Source organism: Panthera tigris, chromosome C1 (genome assembly GCF_018350195.1).
Source record: "Panthera tigris isolate Pti1 chromosome C1, P.tigris_Pti1_mat1.1, whole genome shotgun sequence".
NCBI lineage: Eukaryota > Metazoa > Chordata > Mammalia > Carnivora > Felidae > Panthera > Panthera tigris.
This window is the reverse complement of record NC_056667.1, coordinates 182,296,659-182,311,383: the sequence shown is the minus strand read 5'-3', so window position 1 is coordinate 182,311,383 and position 14,725 is coordinate 182,296,659. Positions and strand designations below refer to the sequence as shown.

Genomic DNA, 14,725 nt, shown 5'->3' with positions numbered 1-14,725 from the left:
TGTTTTAGCACCCCCATTTGGGAGGTAGTAGTAAACACCTATAGGAAAGGTCTGCATGCTATTTTAAGTGGAATATCCTTACTTCTAAGTGGATATGTAGAAAGATTTCCAAGTTTCCATATTATATATTGAAAATTACAGGGATAGTTGTCTTTCTTAATTAAAAAAAATCTTTGTGCCAAAGATGTGTCAAATAAATTTGACATTTATTACTATTTCCCTATAATCAATCTTTTGCAATTTGGATGAAAATACTTTTTTTCTTCTCAAGAGAAATGATACACATACTGTATTTGTGTATTTGTCAAAATAATGATTTTTAAGCAAGTATGTCATTGGTTCACTAAACATGAATAAAAATGATTTTTAATGAAATGCTAATTTTAAAAAGATTTTCTGTTTCTATGAAAAATATTAATGGCTGACCATAAATATTCGAGTTGAGTATTTTTGTTCAGAATTAATTTATATCATAAACAGTATATTTTTAAATAAATTATCAATAAATGGAAATATTCATATGGTTAGGCTATTCTAGGTTATTGAATTTTATCAGCTACGTTATGAACTTAAGAGGCCATTGTTAGAACACAGTTGTACCTTTAAGGTAACGGCTAGGGTTCCCTCCCTGATACTTATACCGTTTCCAAAACCATAGACAAATGACAACGAGGAAATGAACCATCCAGAGATGGGTTCCTGGATGGGTTTCTGTAGTAGCAAACAGTGTCAAACTTTTTAAAACTCTTCTTTTTGGAAGCTTATAGCCCATCCCTCTTGATACTTAATCATCTTGACTTTGTCTCCTTATTTTTCAACTAGGAAGTAGAGCTGCAAAATTGAACTAGTGATTCTTCTATCAGAGAATAGTTTGAATTGTTTTCAGATCTCTAACAGAAATTCTTCTGGCATTGGTTCCATTTGAGTTTATTGAAATAAGAGGAATTTAGTTATTCTTAAGATTATCTCAGTATTTGTCATCATCCAATTTACCAGGCTGTAGGCTACCAACTAAAACCTGATAATGTATATAAGAGGCATAGCACTGCTGTTGGGCATGCCTTTTTCTGTGTATATAAAGAAATTCTTTTCTAAAGATATTTAAAGTTTCCATGGGGTAGTTATACCTGAACCAGAAAATGAAATTACAGTGAATTTAGTGTGAATATTGTAGGAAAAGATAAAATGAGTGTATTATGAGACTACTGCAGTTAAAACCATCCTTGTAGATATCTTGTATATTATAGTCCAATGATGATTCAAATTTTTATTTTGAATATTATGATGTCGTTATTTAGCTGAAATGTATGTTGAGTACAGATAAACTATCTAAAAACTCTAAATCTTGTAGCTACTTCATTGATATCACAAATTGAGTTCAAGTACTTTTAGAAATGTATTCCTTTCCTAAGACCTTACTGTTCCTGGAGACTGCTGATTAAAATAGAGGGACTGGTATACACCAACAACTTAGTTCCACTGCCATGACCATGGGCCTCTCTGAGCCACAAAAACCAATAGTAATATGCCCTTACTATAGTTATAGCCGTGCCTAATTCAAGCTATTTTTTTAACTGGCCAACAAGAATTCCTTTAAATATGAGTGAACTTTCTTTTTGTTTTTAAAGCAATTCAGCTTAAATTTTTTTCATTGATTATAATAGTTTAACATCATAGTTACTGCATAAAGCAATGTATTTACATTGGTTTTAATAATTTAGTGGTTTTATATACTGTTTTTATGCTGAGAGGCATTCTTACGTTTATATTACTATTTGTTTACAATCTTTTCTGTCTCCAAAACAAGCATAAGACTTGTTTCATTTTTTAGCAATTAGAGGATATTTTAAAAGCCATTAAAAGCTATTAAAAGCAATTTTTTGTGTTTTCCTTTTATGCCATTAGACAAATGAAAATGATTTAAGAAAATTTTTTTCCCAGTATGGGTCTGTAAAAGAAGTGAAGATTGTAAATGACAGAGCTGGAGTGTCCAAAGGGTTAGTATTGCTATAGATAGTACATAGAATTAACAATTGTATTTTTATTGGCTTACTAGATTTGGTATGCTAACTTATTTTGATTGCATTTTTTAAAAAGAGAATTTCATGCTCTCTTCTTTCTTCTTGCCTTTAATCTGCATTGTGTGTGTGTGTGTGTATGTGTATGTGTGTGTGTATTTTGGCATGGGGGAGGACACTATAATATTCCTTAATTTGTTAGGAAGCTATTCTTGCATTGGCTGAGGAACTATTCAATGTTATGTAGCAAGCATTTAATGTTGGGTAACTAACGTCCAGTAGCTAAGGAACCAGAAGCTAAAGGAATCAGATGCTCTTGGAATTGTGTGCCTGCTTTAGACACAGAGATAAGGAACTAACCTGAGAAATATAACTCTAAAGAGAATGATTTTTAATTGCCAAATCAAAGAGAATAAAAACTGAGAAGAAATCAGGAGGATTTGTCTAGAAATGGCTAACGACCTTAGAGCCATTGCAGTGGACTGGTTTATACAAAAGCCAAATCTCAGAGAAGAGGTAGTTTACATAGTGTACTTACTTAAGTTTGATAGCAAAGTTAAAATGGGTAAGACAGAACTTGGTTGTAAATTTTAAAAAATAAAAAATAAAATTTTAAAAAATAAAATAAAATATCCATGGGAAAAAAATGGGTAAGACAGTGGAGATCAGTGAAGGATTATGTCCATTTTCTTGAAAGAGAGGCAGGACATACATAAGAGAAAGGACTAACAAGGTAGATAGAAAATTCTACTAGAGGGAAGCAACTTGTAAGAATGTCAAGTGAGCACTTTGGAAGAGATGGGTTCCTGGAGAGATGTTATTTTTAAACAAATGAGATACTTCTCAGACTGACAAATAGTATTAGGAAGAAGTGAGATTGTAGCTCTTGTATTTGGTTAATAGAATTTGCAATATTTTGGTAATATCCACTTTTTACCACTAAAAACATAGATATGTAAACTGTATTTTATGCCTTTTCCACTGGGTGGTGTATGTGTTCTATCAAAAATTTAGTGTAAAAGTATTTCCTTAATCCTTATTTAATGTTTGGGCAAATAGAAAAAGAGAAATTCTTTGTTAGAGGAAGAAACTTTTTATATAATACAGTAACTATGAATTGAAGAAAATAGTCAAGATATTTAACACTACTCTAGTTTCCTTAAGTTACCTAAGTAGAAATTATGCTTGGCAGGGGGATATACTGTTTTATCTCTTTCATATCTTTTTGTCTATCTGTTTTGGCTTTTTGGACATTGCATTCAAAATATATTTGTATCTTGAATATTATATGAATTGTACTCTGGAGGTAACAATTATGCATGCAAACAGCAGGTAGAAAGTCTGGGATGTACATATTTTTTATTTGTCTTTGGGAAATACTAGTAATTGCATTGTCAGTTTAGATGTGCTAATAATAATACGTCCATATAAATAAACATTTACCAATTTAAAAAAATTTTGTGTTGAAATTTTTTCCCTACTCTGATTCCTATTTAAGCCAAACTTCTATTATTTTAAAAGGTGATTATGTCTCTGTACCAAAATTTATTGCATCCTAATTTGTAAGCCAGAACTTGAATCTTAAATGCTTTCCTGATTTATATACAAGTCAGATATGAAACTGTTTGAAGATCCTGGTTTGTTGTTTTTTTTTTTTTTTTAGTGTCCTGACTCTAAGAGGAGGTGACAGTGTTAAGCTGTGAATGATTCTCTTACATTTTGCATGCTGGGCACCTTAGAAAACTGCTCACTACTACAGTGGCCCATGCTTAAAAGAAAAAAAATTAATCTTAGTATAACTCTAATGTTCTAAAGAAAATAATTAATGCATTTTTTTAGGTATGGTTTCATCACTTTTGAAACACAAGAAGATGCACAAAAAATTTTACAAGAGGTAAGATCTCTTAATGTATTCAACTTCCTTTTTTGAAACTAATCCTTTAGGATATTTGTTTTAGTATTAGCATTCCAGTACAATGATCAATTGCTAGAAAAAAAATGTTAACTTATTTGCATCTTAAGATTGACATTGGTCTCCAAAAAAATTGAATTAAAAAAAGATTAAGGGCGCCTAGGTGGCTCTGTCAGTTGAGTGGTCAACTCTCGATTTTGGCTCAGGTCATAATCCCAGGGTCATGGGATCAAGCCCTGCGTGAGGCTCCACACTGAGCGTGAAGCCTGCTCGCCATTCTCTCTCTCTCCTTCTGGCCACTACCCTGCTCACACACTCTTGCGCTCTCTCTCTCTCTCTCTCTCTCTAAAATTTAAAAAAAAAAGTTGTTGGCTTTTTTTTAAGATTAAACAGGTGTGCCTGGCTGGCTGAGTCAGTGGAGCATGTATTTCTTGATCTCAGGTCTATAGGTCTGAGCCCCAGGTTGGGTGTAGAGATTACTTTTAAAAACATATTTTTAAAAATCTTTTTAAAAAAGATTAAGCATAGATTTTTATCAATAGAAAAACAAATTCTAAATCATTGCATGCGTTTGTTTGTCAAGCTGTAATATAATTTTTTACTTTATTTGCTTAAACTAAGAACTTGGGGATACATCTTTTCTCAAGTGTTAGTTGATAGCACTTTGAATTCCTACAAACACTACAACACTAGAGTGAGATTATCTGAGATTACTTCCCTCTTGTGAAAAACATTATATAAACTAAGAACATTCATAGAAAAAGTCTATAGCCTGCAGTTCAGTGTAATAACTAAATTTGGTAAATGTTAGTTAATTTTTTAAGGAAAAAAATAGTTTGAATTATATATTAAATCACATGCAGCTGATCCCCACTATTCATACTAGTTATGTTCTTTAAAGTCACCATGAACACTGAATTGGCAAATATTGGACTGCTGTTCCTAGAAGAAATACAAGACTAGGTTCCCACAAGTTTCTGGTTACATTATTTTCTTCTTTGTTTTTTTTTAATGTTTATTTATTTCTGAGAGAGCACAAGCAGGGGAAGGGCAGAAAGAGAGGGAGACAGTGAATCTAAAGCAGGCTCTGAGCTGTCAGTGCGGGGCTTAAACTCACGAACTTGTGAGATCTGACCCGAGCTGAAGTTGGACACCTCACCAACTGAGTCACCCAGATGCCCCTACGTTATTTGCATTAACCAATTAATACATAACTTTGTTTTATGTGTGTTTCTGTTTAAAGACTTCATGTTAAATATATATTGTTGATTCATTAACATGGAACTCCTGTTCAACAGCATTATGTAACACATGCCTGAATTAAATTCATGTAACACATATTTTCTCCATAAGGCAAATGACATTATTCTTGTGCTTGGGAATACTAGCCAGTACCTCAGCACTACACTTGAGGGCTATTTTAAATAGCAAAATAAAAAAGATAGCAAAATCACCAACATAAAACACAAAAATGCAAAAAACATGGCACTAAACAGAACATGAAACGGACTCTTGTTTTCACCGTAAGAGCTGAAACAAGAATGGACAGAGTATTCCCTTGTTTGACCTTAGCTGGGACCATATATGTCAGGCAATTAAAAATTTTCACCTCTCTGCTCATGTCCACTAGTAATCACTAAATTGCTACAAGTATTGATTTGGGGGTTACAAATAATTTTAATGAATAGGTGAATTCCCAAATACGGGATCTATGAGTAGAGGCTTGACTGTATTCCCATTAAAGAACTAGGGTCAAAGCATTGGAACCAAGATTCAAACCCATATCTTTAATATTCTAAGACTTTGTCCTTTCCAGTATTCCTTGCTGCTTTCAAAACTATTATAGTCTGAATTTTAAAAATGTTTCTCACTAGTTTTTCACTATTGGTTTTATAAAACAGTAGTGCCAAAATAATAAATTTTTTTTTTATTCTAGGCTGAAAAACTTAATTATAAAGATAAGAAATTGAACATTGGTCCAGCAATAAGAAAACAACAAGTAGGAATTCCTCGTATGTATTGAGAACTAATGCATTTTCCAGTATTTTTACATGGTTCTTTTTTGAAATATTAGACTTTTTCTAGAATTTAATTAGAAGGTCAGACTTCTTTAATTTAATAAAGTTATTTCAGCAAAGTTGGTGATCAAATGAATATTTCTTACAAATTAATGTATGTTAGATTTTCAGGGGGTAGGGAAAATTTTACATAAATAATGGTGCTTACATATATTACATATAATTACATCTTTAAAGGAAAACTCTTCTAAAATAAAAATATAATTTAAAATTACAAAGGTAATTAGAAGTAATTTGGCATTATGAATTGGAAATTTTTATAATTAGAAAAGTAATTTAAAATTAGAAATTTAAATTTAAAATACTGAAAATAAAAATAAAGAACCAATATCAGAAACTCTAGTTGCATGGTAGGTACTATAACCCAACTAGATGTGTCATAATTATCAGAGGGAACAATTCCTAAAGCTTTAATAATTGGCTAAATTATGTGCCTTTCTCAAATTTCTGCAAGGTTTTCAACTCTACTCTTCTTTTTTTCTCAATCTTCCTATTTATTGTATTAGGCATCTTTACAGTTTGCTTTTTACCTAAATATTTATTAAACTCTATAACAGTCTTTGGCTAGAAAATTCACAACTGAATTTTCTTATTCTTCCTTAGCTGTGTCCTAGTGTCCACTGGGATGTGTAAAACATTAGGTGTTTATTGTACATCTGTTAACAAATTAATAGTTGTACTCATTTGGGTGGTCTATTTTAATTTAGAAGTTAATCAAGTTTAATTTTGACTTAGTTATTTGTTAATTTAGAAGATAACTGAAGTGTCCTCAGTAGATTAATACTTCTTTCTTGTTCTAAGAATTAAGCTGTTGACACGTAGTAACCATTTTTTATCACCAGCAGTAGGTATAAGTAGTAATGTTCATATTATGACCCACAAGTTGCTAAAAAAAAAACAAAAAAACAAAAAAAAACAAAAAAAAAAACCATGAATCACTATGCTGAATGCTTTCAACAGGTGGTGAATTTGAAAAGTATAGGGTTAAATAACTATATAACCAAATAGTGGCATTAGCCTTCAAATCCAGGACAGGTTGACTCCAAAGCTCATTATACTTTTCTGCAAATAAATATTAAGTATAAAAGTAGATTCTCAAGATACAGGGGATTCTTATCTCAATTTTTTCTCAGATCTGTTGCTTTTTTTCCCATCTCCATTACCAACATTCTAGTCTGAGCTACCCACTTTCCTTGCCTTGATCACTGGAAAAGCCTCCTAACTGGTCTTTCTGAATCCAGTCTTGGTACCTTCCAACCTATCATACACAAGGAAGCCGGAGTAATCTTTCAAAAGTGCGCATCTTAAGTTATTTTCTGCTTATTTTTGAACTGTCCTTTATTTTTCTTCCCATGCTTTAGCTATCTAGCCTCATCTCAGTTCCAGAACATACCGTACTCCTAATATACACTATTTACCTAGAATGCTCTTTGCCATTGCATTAAAATCCCATTCATTCTTTAAAGCTCAGCCCAAACATCATTTCCTCACAAATTAAATACAATTGGAACATTCATACTACCTAGTATAATAGACTACACTACGTCTTAATGTATTTATCAAAATTGTCTTAATTGATTAATTGTGTAGTTACCTAATAACTATCTTTCCCACCAGAGCCTAACTTCAATACGGTATGTCCAATTTTTTTCTTTTTTCTTTTTGGCTGTATCACCAGCCAAGTTCAATGCCCTGTAACTGTACTGACTTAAAATTCATTCATTCATTCATTCATTCATTCATTCATTCATTCATTTAGCAGATAAACCTGTGGTTCCTTGATTATCTTTGGAGGGAAATCCATGAACTTCATGAATTGTGTGCAAAATTTTGTTTCAGTATGTATCTCTGAGAAAAGACTCCATGACTTTCATCAAATTCTCAAAAGGATGGGATTAAGAATCACTAAAGTAAGCAGTAACAACTCTAGATGAAATACAGTGAAAATATAAAGGCTGAGAAGCAGTAGTGCTGCTTAAAATGGTAGGCCAGTGCTACTCACAGTGTGGTTTGCAGCCAGTAACAGTTCACTTGGAATCTGTCAAAATGCAAATCCTCAGGCCCTATCCCAGACTTACTGAATCTAAATCTCTGCAAATGTGGCCCTGGATAATAAGCTATCTAGGTGATTCTAATGTATGTTAAGTTTTGAGAATCACTGATATACTGGAAGAAGGATTGCCAGTTCCAGTAATTTACATAAATTTGCTGGTCAAGTACTTAATCTAACTTGGTTTATATAAATTTTCCAAGTGTTCTCCTGACAAAAACATACATATTTTTTAATTTGGGGGGAGGAGTGTAATAACTTGATCTGAGAAAAGAGATGGGGACCCAGAACTAGCCACATGGAAGATTTATGGTCATGTTTGCAACAGCAGCAGTTACAGCAAAGGGAAGCTAGAGAATAAGAGTTACAGTGTCAATGAATTATTGTGAGAGTAGATCCAAAGAATTTGTGGGGTAGAACCAAAATCCCTTCAGGAAAGTATGGAATCTTTTCCAACCTCACTGATTTCATCATCTTTGGCCTTTTACTAATAAAAGGTCTTACTAAGGTCTTAGGAACTTTATTATAGTGTCTATAATCTTCAGTTAACTTTATAATTTATATTTATAAAAATAATGGCCTTGCTGATAATAATTTAAATTGTTAAGCTTTGTGTTTTGTTACATTGGTACTAAAATCTAAGTTAATGAATTTTTAGTATTCTTTTTTGAACTTGTTTCTTTTTCTCTTATTCACCTTAAAGTAATAAAAGCTCTAAGATAGTAAGTTTGAAAACATATATTTCAAAGATACTTTAACGTATGGAATTTTTTTTTAATTTGCAACATTCAATTTTTACCATAACTATATAGGTGTGTTAAGATAAACATTTTCAAATGTTCAGAAATTACCATTTTAAAAGAAAATTGAACATTTTAGTTATTGTTATTATTTAATGTTTGCTTTAGGTTCCAGTATAATGCCTGCAGCTGGAACAATGTATCTAACAACTTCAACTGGATATCCTTACACTTATCATAATGGTGTTGCTTATTTTCATACTCCAGAGGTAACTTCTGTTCCACCACCTTGGCCTGTAAGTAATTTTCATCTTAGAAGGTTTTCCATCTATTCTATTGATTTTGTAAAATATTTATTTCTGAGATATTTCAACCACAGACAAGCACGAATAATAATATAATCGCCATGTAGCTACCACTTAAATTTAACAGATGTTAACATTTTGCCATATTTACTTAAGTTCATTTAATAGGGGGAAATAAAATATGAGAAATTCAGGTAAAGTCTCCTTGCCCCCACATTCTTACTCTCTTTTTCTCCTCAGATATATCCAGAATATATAACCAGAATGTCTTTCCTATCATTTTATGGTTTTTCTACACATGTAGGTGTCCTTAAACAATAGGTAGTATTATTTTGGGTGGTTTTTAAACACTATGTAAATAATCTAGTTTTTTTATTCAACATTATTTTTTAGAGATTAAACCATGCTGATGCTAGTATATCTAATTCACTTTTAATATTTTATAATATTCCATTATATCAGTGTATATTCCCCTATTGATGGACATTTTAAGTTTTTTTTCTGTAATCAAGAGTGCAGTGAACATCTAGCTCTTGTATGTATTGTGTGAGAGTTTGTCTAGGAAAGTGGTCTTCAAAGTTTTTTCTTCTACAGCCTCTAAAAATTTTCTGAAAAATTATAAATAGTCTCACTCATTTTTAAGTTGACACCTTAAATTTGTCATAATTTTATTTTTTTTAATTTTTTAATGTTTGCTTATTTTTGACAGAAAGAGAGACAGAGTGTGAGTAAGGGATGGGCAGAGAGAGAGGGAGACACAGAATCTGAAGCAGGCCTTAGGCTCTGAGTTGTCAGCACAGAGCCTGACACAGGACTTGAACTCACAAACTGTGGGATCATGACCTGAGCCAAAGTCAGACACTTAACCAACTGAACCACCCAGGAGCCCCTGAAATTTTAAATAATGTACGAATATTATATATTGTGGAGTATTATAGATTTATTTTAGATACATTTTTATAAAACTTTGTAGCTGTATATTTCGTTTAAGAAGAAGTGTTGTGGGATGCTTGGGTGACTAAGTCGAGGGGCTGACTCTTGATTTTGGCTCAGGTCATGATCCCAGGGTCATGGGATCAAGCCTTACTTCTCTCTCTCTCTCTCTTGCTCTGCCCCAGTGAGCCCCAGACTGCTCACAGTCTGTGAGTTTGAGCCCCACCTCAGGCTCTGTGCTGACAGCTCAGAGCCTGGCGCCTCCTTCAGATTCTGTGTCTCCCTCTCTCTCTGCCACCCACCCCCACTCACGCTCTGTCTCTCTCTCTCTCTCTCTCTCTCTCTCTCTCTCTCTCACGCTCTGTCTCTCTGTCTCTCTGTCTCTCTCTCTCAAAAATAAATAAACTTAAAAAAAATCTTTTTTAAAAAAAGGATGGAAAATGTCTGCTCTAGAACTCAGTTAACAAAATTAGTCAGCCAAATAAAACTTTGTTTCTATTAGAAAATTCTGACCTTTAATATTTTTATAATGTTTAAGTTCAAATGAATGAGTTAGTATGTATTCCTGTGACGATCATGTAACTTATTTTGTTCCCTCGATGAAATAAGGGACCATCTCCCCTTTAATATTTCTTTTTTTTTTTTTTAAGTTTATTTATTTTGAGAGAGACAACAGGGGAGGAGCAGAGAGACAGGAGAGCAAGAATCCCAAGCAGGCTCTGAGCTGTCAGCACAGAGCCTGCCACAGGGCTCAGTCCCACAACCTTGAGATTATGACCCAAGTGAAAATCAAGAGTCGGTTACTTAACCAACTGAGCCACCCAGGCACTCCTCCTCTTTAATATTTCTTATATAAACTCTTTTTGCTTTGCTATCTCCTATTTTTTAAGGGCATTGCCTTCTTGAATTGTTTCATGCCCTGTTGGTATTTATATTCCAGAACAAAGCACTATAACAGATCCAGGATGATTGAGAAGTGTGTCTTTCATTGTGAAGGAGAAGGGTAATTGTGAAAGGAGAGTTATGAAAAGAAGACAGACACATAGTACACAGACACATTCACAGATCAAATCAGGAAGGAGTACACATGTTAGGATCTAAAAATTAATACTCTTGGAGCACCTGGATGACTCAGTTGGTTAAGCATCTGACTCTTGATTTGAGGTCAGATCATAATCTCACAGTTTGTAAGTACAAGCCCCACGTAGGGCTCTGTGTTGACAGTGCGAAGCCTGCTTGGGATTTCTCTCTCACCCTCTCTCTCTCTCCTCCCCTGCTCACACACTCACGTTCTCTCTCCCTCTCTCTCCAAATAAATAAATAAACTTATAAGAAAAAAAATAATACTCTTAAACTTATTCATGCTTATGTACCACTGGAAAAATTCTGTATTCTCCTGCTGTAGCAGGATTCTCACACAGAGTCGTGGCACCGAGGCTTTTTAATTTCCAGAAAGCAACTTTATTCGTGCCGGCACCACTCAGTTGGGTTCATACCCAAAAAACTGAGCGCCAAACATCATGTAGCATAGGTTTTTTATGCATTTTCTATTTCTTTGTCTCCCATATATGGTAACATACACACACATGTAGTCTGATTAAGTGTTCTCAGTTTACAACGTCATGAGGGATGTTGTCACATAGACACATAGCCAGGTTACCTTGTTTTTTGTGTTTTTTTTTTCCTTTTCTCTCTCTCTCTCTCTTTTTTTTTTTTCTCTCCTTAGGGAGGGGCCCCTACCACACTAACTTGGTCTAGGCTACAATATATGCATAGAAGTAAAATTTCACATTATAAAGTATAAACGTCTTTGACTAAATGTTGCCAAATGGCTTTCCAAATTATACACTTTAGCTACAGTTTATGAAAGCTGCAATTTCTCCATAATCTGCCAACCCTTTAATTTTACATTTTTGCCAATGTTATTATGAAATAGTATGTTGTTTTTTTATTTAATCATTGGTAAGATTTAACATTTCATGTATTTATTTGCCATTCTACTTTCTTCTCTGAGGTGCCTCTTCATATCCTTTGTCCAGTGGGGTTACTTATTTTTTTCCATTGGGGATTATTGTCTTTTTCTTGAGTTCATGTATGAATTTTGTGAGTTCTAGTTTGTGGCTTGTCCATTAACTTTATAAGTTTTGTCTTTGTCACATGCTAGTTCTTTTAATGTTAAAAAATATATTAATGTTTTCCTTTATGGCTTCATCTTTTAGTATCTTGTTTAAAAAAAAAACAAAAACAAAACACTTCCTGGGGCGCCTGGATAGCTCAGTCGGTTGAGCATCTGACTTCAGCTCAGGTCATGATCTCACAGTCTATGAGTTCGAGCCCCACGTCAGGCTCTGTGCTGACAGCTTCAGAGCCTGGAGCCTGCTTGGATTCTGTGTCTCCCCCTCTCTCTGCCCCTCCTCTGCTCATTCTCTTCTCTCTCTCTCTGTTTCTCTCTCTCTCTCTTAAAAATAAACGTTAACAAAAATTTTTTAATTAAAAAAAAACACTTCCTTATTACTCAAATATAGATATTTTATATTTTATTTGTAAAATACTATAGTGTTGCTGTTTTTCACATCTAGATCTTAAATCTGGAGTTCATATATTGACTAATTCATCATCTTCCACTGTTTTGAAATGAATCCTCTGTGAAATGCCACATTTCTGGGGTGTGGGTGGAGTGGGGTCTTCTTCTGGGCTCTCAGTTCTATTCCACTGGTGTATTTGTTTGCCCTGCCCAATTCTCTTTTAGGTCCTGTTGCTTTAGAACTAGTTAAAATCTGGTAGGGCAACCCTATCACTTTTTTCTTCAGGTGTCTCTCATCTATCCTTAAGTCTTCATTTTTATAAATATGTTATAATCCAGCTTGTTCAATTCTGTGAAAAGCCTTTGTTGGGTGTTTATTATAATTGCATTAAATATGTAGATTAATTTGTGTATAATACTGAATTTTAACATCCACAAACATTTCGTTAGGTTTTTTATTTCCATCTATCCACAAAATTTTCTTTCTCCGGGAAATAGTTTAGTACATCTTTTGTTGGATTTATTCTTAAGTACTTTATGGTTTTTGTTGATTTTAAGAATGACATTTTTTTAATCACATTTCCTAATAGGTTGAGACTCATAGGTAGTAATGCTTTTGATTTTTAAGTGTTCATATTCTATCAGTAATCCTTCAAAACTCTTATATAGACAATCATTTATTATTCAGTATAGTTATTTTTTTCTGCTCTTTTCTCATTTTTTTTCCCATTGAGTTATTGCACTGGCATTGTCTCTGCTACAGTATTTATATAACAACATGCCCTTGTCCTTGAAAAAGGAAACAAGTTCAGTGATTCACCATTAAGTTTTGTATACATATACTGTAGATTTTGGAAGATAATCTTAGATTTAACGAAGGTTTCTCAACCTCAGCACCAGACATTTGGGGCCAGATGATTCTTTGTTGTTGGAGGCTGTCATGTACATTGGATGTTTAGCAGTGTCCTAGCCTCCTCACATCTATAAAAACCAAAAGTATTGTCAAATGTTCCCTAGAGGGGCAAAGTCACACCTGATCAATTAAGAAAGGTGTTTTACATTCTGTTTGCTAAGAAAGAAAGAGTATTAAATTTATCATGAAAGAGTATTGAATATTTTTCCTTAAACATATCTATTTTTTTTTATTTTTTTAATGTTTATGTATTTTTGACAGAGAGAGAAAGAGGGAGAGAGAGAGCATGAGTGGGGGAGGGGCAGAGAGCGAGGGAGACACAGAATGCCAAGCAGGCTCCAGGCTCCAAGCTGTCAGCACAGAGCCCGAAGAGGGGCTTGAACTCACACACTGCAAGATCATGACCTGAGCTGAAGTCGAATGCTCAATCGACTGAGCCACCCAGGCACCCCAGACATATTTATTTTTTAATTAATTATTTATTTTTTAATTTACATCCAAGTTAGTTAGCATATAGTGCAATAATGATTTCAAGAGTAGGTTTCTTAATGCCTCTGACCCATTTAGCCCATTCCCCCTCCCACCACCCCTCCAGCAACCCTCTGTTTGTTCTCTATATTTAAGAGTCTCTTATGTTGTATCCTCCTTCCTGTTTTTATATTCTTTATGCTTTCCTTACGTTGATCTGTTTTGTATCTTAAATTCCTCATATGAGTGAAGTCATATGTTATTTGTCTTTCTCTGACTAATTTCGCTTAGCATAAGGGGTATTGAATTTTAACAAATGCTTTTTCTATGTCTGCTGAGATTTTTCCCCCTTTGTTATTAGAAATTAAATAAATTAATATAGTAAATTACATTATTATTTTCTAATGTTAATCTCTTTACAATTTTATTAACATGATAGTCTGAAAATTGTACAATGATACTTTTTTCATTTTGTGGGTGGGGTGGTACAGTGAGAATTAAAATAAAACAACATAAGTTAGATCCCATATTGGAAACTGAATTGTAACTGCTATCGTTAAAGCTTATTTTAACTATCTTGTAATACAATTTGCCTGTTTTATTAGTCTGATTTTAAATAACCTAATTTTGGGTTTACTCTATTACTTTGAATAATTAAGTATTATGTGTACTTTTTCAAACATAGAGAAATCACTTGAAGTTTATTGGATGATTAACTCATTTATTTTTTTTTAATGTTTATTAATTGAGAGAGAGAGAGAGAGAAAGAGAGCACATGTACACG

General features: G+C 33.3%; 1 protein-coding gene across 3 annotated transcripts in view; it reads left to right on the top strand.

Moving 5' to 3' along the window:
• Nucleotides 1-14,725, top strand: part of BOLL (boule homolog, RNA binding protein) — a 43,293-nt gene that overhangs the window by 4,705 nt on the left and 23,863 nt on the right. For all 3 annotated transcript variants that reach the window (XM_007094726.3, XM_042995003.1, XM_042995004.1), the window contains exons 3-6: nt 1,906-1,997; nt 3,858-3,912; nt 5,867-5,942; nt 8,967-9,094. In XM_007094726.3, the coding sequence (XP_007094788.1) occupies nt 1,906-1,997; nt 3,858-3,912; nt 5,867-5,942; nt 8,967-9,094 (351 nt within the window). The remainder of the gene's footprint in view (nt 1-1,905; nt 1,998-3,857; nt 3,913-5,866; nt 5,943-8,966; nt 9,095-14,725) is intronic.